Source organism: Spea bombifrons, chromosome 6, assembly GCF_027358695.1.
Source record: "Spea bombifrons isolate aSpeBom1 chromosome 6, aSpeBom1.2.pri, whole genome shotgun sequence".
Lineage (NCBI taxonomy): Eukaryota > Metazoa > Chordata > Amphibia > Anura > Pelobatidae > Spea > Spea bombifrons.
Window position 1 is genome coordinate 48,968,979 of NC_071092.1, and position 7,053 is coordinate 48,976,031.

Consider the following 7,053-nt stretch of genomic DNA (forward strand, 5'->3'; position numbering starts at 1 on the left):
GCAATTGGATGTAATGCTTATTTATTTGCACTGTTATGAGTGAAATATGGATCCTTTAGGGATCTCTCGTACATCTTATGTTTTTCTCTTCGCTCCGATCTCCCCCGCGCTAATCAAACTGTGATCAGCAAGCAGAGGCTCCAAAGCCTTTCTTGCCCAGAAATAATTTGTGTGGGTACACTAAATGAGAGACAGGAGAAAATAGCAGCTAGCCTGCATCACCCAAAAAATGCCATTGCCACAAAGGATCCAAAAAATAACAAACAGCTGTGTCCTTAAGGGGTTAAATGTTACAAACAGCTGTGATCTGAGTGTGATTTTGTGCGCCGTGCCTTGTTGCTCTGATGTTTTCCCGTTAATAGCGCAGGAGGCTGCTGTTTCCTCTGGAATAAAGCTTTGGCTTGTTTAAAAAAAAAAAAAAAAAGAGACGGAGGAAAAAAACTTCTAGAAAGAGCTGGCGAAGGGTGCAGGCAGCGGAGACGGGAGGCTGGAGAGCTCGATTCTCTATATATGAGCAGAAGGGAGCGGACTCGGTGACTGACACTCAGCTGAGCCCAGCCTGCTGCCCCACTCCCTCTCTCACCCTCACATAGAGCACACTCGCTCACCTCGTCTTATTATTTACTGATCAATTCCTAATCAGATCCACTTTCTCTGGCAGGGCAGATGGGGAAAGATTACTATTCCATTTTGGGCATCGAGAAGGGAGCTTCGGAAGAAGACATTAAGAAGGCTTACCGAAAACAGGCGCTGAAATGGCACCCAGACAAGAATAAGTCAGCGCATGCTGAGGAGAAGTTCAAGGAGATTGCAGAAGCCTATGAGGTGTTGAGTGACCCCAAAAAGAGGGACATCTATGACCAGTTTGGGGAGGAGGGTATGTACCCTGTCATGGCCACTCTGTGTCCGGTGTCTTCTGCACCACCGGTGCTTAACCCTTTGAGTGTCACATCCTGGGGGCTTGTTTTGGGTAACCACACCTTGGCACTGAAGAGGTTAAGCTTGTATTGTGATCAGTTTATTGTGAAATTATCTGTTTTCTGACATCAGGGAGGGGATCCAGTGATGTAATAAAAAACGATGAGGTCAGGATCTGTACCCCCTGTATGTACTAAAATCTGTGTGCCCAATGAGTCCCTCCAAGATATTATATTATCTCTGTATAGCCACCGATTGCTCTATATACGTGATGTACTACATATTACACGTTTAACGCCGGGGTACAATGTGTTCAAACTAACACATCTTATGTCCCATACCCGAGAAGTACTGCATTCCTAGAAAGATGGAATAATGCACAATTCCACACTCTATGTGAACAGAGTCCTGCCTGCTTCTCGATGGCTTCCAGCCCAAGAACTTAACAATTTACATGAGATCATCAAATTCCAGTAGGGTTTTTTAATCCTAATCGCGGGCAGGAACCTTGTGCCAAGAGAAAGAGCTTCCGTAATGTCCAAATAAGCCTGAAGAGGGAGAGTCATTCTGGTGACGCACTCGCTAGAACGCTTGCAGATTTACTGGGATACAAACTTTCTCACCAAACAGCAAATCCTCTCGGGGGGCCGGGAATGGCCCTATACGGTGACCAGAGAGGCTTGGCGGGCATTATATTGCCCTGGGTAAAGTCACTCTGGCACAGAGGGTGCCCCCTGCAGTGAGTGCCCCCTACAGTGAGTGCCCCCTACAGTGAGTGTTGGAGGTGTTTGTGGCTTATGAGCTCCGCTTTAGAATGACTATTATTTATTCATATAGAGCCAGCAGTTGGCACATTATTGGGTGCTTTTAACTCAAATTGACAGAGACAAACCAATAATGTGTAGAATGTTGGCGAACGTGAATACTTTTTTCTTTACTTGAGACATGTTCTGCCCATAGGATTACTCCCGGAAACCCTGCGTCACTTCTGCTTTTTAGGAAATGTTCGCGGGGACCTTGATGTCGTAGGGCAGGAGCTTTGAATAATCGGCTCGCTGACATTACGATGCATGCAGCCACTCATCATTTATTTTCTGAAAGGTCACGTGCGTCGTGACAAAAACCTGGAGCCTTTCTGTCTGCTGGAATTCTGGGTAGAATCACAATTTCGTTCCTGCGAAAGTTGCATTTTCTGCCATTTTTAAAACATGGCTGAAAGTTTTTTCCATTTCTACCACCGGACGTAGACCCACAGCCGGCCGCTCTGTGATAAGTGGCGCTTCCCATAAATAGCCAGGCAACAGTCTAAACAGAACACAAAACCCGATATGTATTTACCCTCAGGCCCAGCGTGATGATAGATGCTCTTGTTGGGCTTATTTTAGGCAAGAAAGAAACTTCGGAACCTAATACATATCTTCCAAGTGTCACGCTTTCCATAGGACAGTCCCGATTTTCAGGCACTGTCCCGTGGAGCAGCAACTATGTCCTGTTTTTTAGGCACTGGGGCCTTCCCTGACCCTCCCTGAGCTGTGAAATTGATGGAGGTCTCCCTCCCACATGTCCTTCTTATGTCATGTTGAAGCTGTGCTTAGGGATATGATGTCATATCCTGGCATTCTGCTTCACTTCATCGCAAGAGGTAAGGCAGGTAGATCAGCTTGGTTCCACCTCTAGCCGCCCCCAATGAAGGTGTTCTGCTTTGGACATCTGAAATGTTGGGGGGTACGCTAGTATCACCCCATTATATGTTTGGGGGAGGGGGATAGAAGCCTAAGTGAGACGGTGTAAGTGATCGAGTGCCCGGAGAGCAGCTGTACGGTTATTATTATATGAGGACTGGTTCTTTGTGAAAGGCGGCCCGTGCAGTGATTTTATGAGCCAGGAATGTGCGCTTCTGTCAGTGCCACCCACCCGCTGTTTATTCTAGGAAATGTCAGGATTCCTGCCCCACATGTTTGCTTTTGGCTCCTGTTTTCCGGGCATTGTCTGCGAGCTCTGGGTTCACAGTACCTGGTCCTGCAAGCCTTATGGAGAAGGGCAGATCCTCCTCTGTTAAATAACCCCCTTAAGTAAAGTATAAAGTCTACAGCCCCCTCAGTAAAACTCCCTTCCGTTCCATCTCAGTCTCTGACCCTCTAGCGTTAGATTCTGGACTCTTGTTGTAAGTTTTCCCCCCCTTTTAAATAAACTTCCCTCCTGTCCTTTGTTAAATCATTTTAAGGTCTAGGTCTCTAGAACTGCCCCCAATACAAAGATCGGTAAAGCGGTAGAACCTCTTAACACTTTTTGCCTCTAATTTGATGCTTGGATTTCATCTGACGGTGCGATGAAATCACACAGAGGTGCCGACAGTGCGGGCTGGATCCTTTCATGCATAGCTGCCACTGTTTGTTTTAGATAGATAATAGATAGATAGATAGATAGATAGATAGATAGATAGATAGATGGATGGATGGATAGATAGATAGATAGATAGATAGATAGATAGATAGATGGATGGATGGATGGATAGATAGATAGATAGATGGATAGATAGATAGGCCTGTGATATTTATCAAAGTGCAGTAGTTGATAATCTGGCAGCGAGTGCTTTGTGGAGGGCAGGGGGTGTTAGATGTGTGAGCGTTCTGCCATAGATACTATTTAAAGCACAAGGTTAAATGTATTTGTGAGAAATAACACCAGTGCAAGTGCCCTTGATCCCCCCCATTACTCCTCTGTTTCTACCCCCTCCACACACACACTGCAGCTACCCCAAAAAACCGAGCTCCCCTGTACCTACCCCCCAAAAAACCGAGCTCCCCTGTATCTTCCACACGCTACATCTGTCCTGTTCCCTTCCCCAATACACCGCAGCTCCCAAATTCTTTCCCCAACAAACCTCAGCTCCCTGTACCTACCTGACACATACACACACACACACACACACACACACACACACACACTGTTCCTATGTGCCCACTCCAGCTCCCCTATACCTACCCCAACACACTCCAGCTCCTGATACCCCCCCAAACTACAGTTCCTGTTTACCCACCTCTCAAACAATACGGCTCTGCGTATCACACCAAACAGCTCCCATATCAACAGTCACACACTACAGCTCCCCTTTACCCACCTTAATACCAAAATTTGTTTTAATCTCTACACTATTAGAGTTTTATTTTTATTTTTTTATATCATTTAACACCGGTTTACACGAGCGCCCCCCAAGTGGATTGTGTTTTGTAATATTCAGCACCCGGAGAGGGTTGTTAAGGGTTGCAGCTGTGTATCCGGCACAAAGGAAAGAAAGGAAAGTTCTTTATTTTTATTTTTGATCTATCCTACCCGCATGTATCCATCATTATTGCTGAAACCACAGAATTCCTAAACATTCTGCAATCAATATTTTTTTTTCAATTCTCTGTAGGACTTAAAGGAGGATCTGGTACCCCTGATGGACCTGCCGGAAACTTCCATTATAGTTTCCACGGAGACCCTCACGCCACGTTTGCTGCGTTTTTTGGTGGAGCCAACCCGTTTGAAATGTTCTTTGGAAGACGGATGGGTGGAGGTCGAGATGATGAAGACATGGAGCTGGACGGGGATCCATTTAGCTCCTTTACCAGCTTCAGCATGAATGGATTTCCCAGGGAGAAGAACCAGGTGGGCAACCAGCTCCGGCGTAAGCAGGACCCACCTATAATCCATGAGCTAAGGGTGTCCTTGGAGGAGATTTATCACGGCTGCACCAAAAGGATGAGGATCTCTCGCAAAAGATTGAACCCAGACGGGAGAAGCGTCCGGACGGAGGACAAAATCCTGACCATCGAGATAAGGAAGGGATGGAAAGAGGGGACCAAAATCACATTCCCCAAGGAGGGGGACGAGACACCAACAACTATTCCGGCGGATGTCGTTTTTGTTATTAAAGACAAGCCTCATGCGCACTTTAAGAGAGACGGGTCCAACATTGTGTGTCCGGTAGAGATCAGCCTGCGCGAGGTATGATGTGTATCCAATCTATTCACCCGTTTAGCCAGCGCTTCCTCCGAGGGGTGTCTGTGTCTGTTTATAATGCAGCGAGAGAGCCAGAAAACACCGCTTTACCCTAATGTGTATTTATTTATTTTTAAAATAAAATTGTCCCGCCAATAATCTGGGCGATACAATCATTGAAATAAATCTTTAAAATAATATAAATTGTCGAAAACCTGCCACAAAAAGCTTTTGAACCATATTTTTATTTTAACTTTAAAAAAACAATTTTTTTATGAATAAATTCACATTCCTCAGAAATGAGCTGACCCTCAGACTAAAGACACCCTTTAATAGCCGAATGTGAATATTCTATTTAGCGACTCACCGAATGTATCAACCAAATGGCGCTAATACCGGCCCTTATGGAAGCATTGTCATTATTTAAAGATACACTTAATTGAATCACCTGAATCAAAGCAGGGAGATCAGCCATAACATACTGGCAGCAAAAGCACCCCCTGGCAGTGTCAGATGTGATCGTAGCAGTGTAGAAATCAGCTCCAGACTGTGGGACCCTGAGAATCTGCCCCTGAGACTCAGTGTAAGACCCCCGAGAACTCCCAGGTATCAGCATTACTTCCCCCCTTATAAAGGATCCTGACTTAATCATACTGTATTTCTAGGTGGGAAAATACATTTATCAAGATAATTAATTACATTTTTGACCCCTCACCTTTTATCTTGGGAGTCAGGGAAATGCCCCCTGCCGAATTTGCCAGCGGTTTCTAAGCATCCCGGTGGCTCGTGTTATATCTCACGTACATATAGTCCTTACTTGCAGTTGATAACTTTTATTGGTCCAACACAGAAAAAGATGTAGAGCAACATAAGCTTTCTGGACCTCAGAGGTCTCTTCTTCAGATGGTGACTAAAGATTCAGTATGGCTATTTGCATGCTCCTTACAGAGCGCATATAAACTGTGTGATAATGCCATGCTTTGCAGGCCTTGTGTGGATGCTCTATCAACGTGCCAACCATAGAGGGGAGGAACATCCCGATGACCATAGCAGACGTGATTAAACCCGGCATGCGCAGGAGGATTATAGGGTACGGACTCCCATTTCCAAAGAACCCGGAGCAGCGCGGGGACCTCCTGGTAGAATTTGAAGTCTTATTTCCGGACAGCATTCCACAGTCATCCAAGGAAATACTCAGACGACATCTGCCGGTTTCCTAGAACCCCAACCAGAGGCGAAGGACAAATGGTGCATTTTGAACACTGCTGTCGGATTCTGTGTGCACATTATTACTCTAGAATGCTGTGTTACTATAACGGTCGTTGTACGCGCTTGGAAATCCTGTCGCGCAGGATCGCAAATGAACAAAAGCCAATGATTGGCAAGCTATCCTTTTAGAGGAATGCTGCCATTGCACCTGGTGGCCACTAGGGGTGCTGCCAGACCACCGTTTTTGGTGGTGGAAACACTACATTAGCGCTCACTTTGTTACATAGTACTGGCAGTGAACGCTGCACTGTACTTAAAACCTTACTGTCCCCAAGAGCTTAACATCTATTTTTTTACAAAGATTTGTTACACGTTACAGCCAAACAAATAGGGTGAGAAAAGTACCTCCTGTTCCCAAACCCAATATATCGCGACAGCTGCGTTATAGAGGTGTGCGGAGATTTGCTTTTTCTACGGTTTGTTTTCTAGGTTATAGATATAAGAATAGAATGCCGCACATCAGCTGATGAGTGCTTTTCCCGACACTCAAAGATTAATGGCCCAAATCCTCTTATTTACATCATTAATAAATAATCCCGATTGGGGGCTATTTATAGAGTGGCGTCCGGTTACCGCACACAACAGCTGTAAGCTCTCCGAGATCCCCAAAGCGCTTTGCATCTACTAGGTTACAATACAAATATATCTTTATTTTATTATCATTATTTTGTTCTGTCTCTGCTGTTTAGATCCAGTCTGTATTTGATTTAATAATATTCGGCACAAGGTGTGAGTCTCGTCGGATTATTATTATTCCTCGATTCGCTTTTAATTTCAAATTAACGATATTGTGTGTCTGTACCTGTTTTTGCCACCCGTCTGCATTAAATGAACGCACTGAGTTTAAAGCGCTGATTCAGGTATGAAGGCTCACCTCTCGTT

At 45.1% G+C, this 7,053-nt stretch overlaps 1 protein-coding gene across 1 annotated transcript; it reads left to right on the forward strand.

Moving 5' to 3' along the window:
• Positions 1 to 462: 462 nt before the first annotated feature.
• DNAJB4 (DnaJ heat shock protein family (Hsp40) member B4) lies at positions 463 to 6,568 on the forward strand. Its single transcript, XM_053469188.1, has 3 exons — positions 463 to 877; positions 4,334 to 4,908; positions 5,889 to 6,568. The coding sequence occupies exons 1-3, from the start codon at positions 667 to 669 to the stop codon at positions 6,120 to 6,122; spliced, it is 1,020 nt and encodes a 339-aa protein (XP_053325163.1). The 5' UTR covers positions 463 to 666; the 3' UTR covers positions 6,123 to 6,568.
• The last annotated feature ends 485 nt before the right edge of the window (positions 6,569 to 7,053 follow it).

Bases quoted from the DNA above. Each gene is read 5' to 3' on its own strand.
- DNAJB4 (XM_053469188.1), top strand. From the start codon at position 667: ATGGGGAAAGATTACTATTCCATTTTGGGCATCGAGAAGGGAGCTTCG. The intron at 878-4,333 runs GTATGTACCCTG...AATTCTCTGTAG, and splicing joins TGACCAGTTTGGGGAGGAGG to GACTTAAAGGAGGATCTGGT. The intron at 4,909-5,888 runs GTATGATGTGTA...CATGCTTTGCAG, and splicing joins TAGAGATCAGCCTGCGCGAG to GCCTTGTGTGGATGCTCTAT.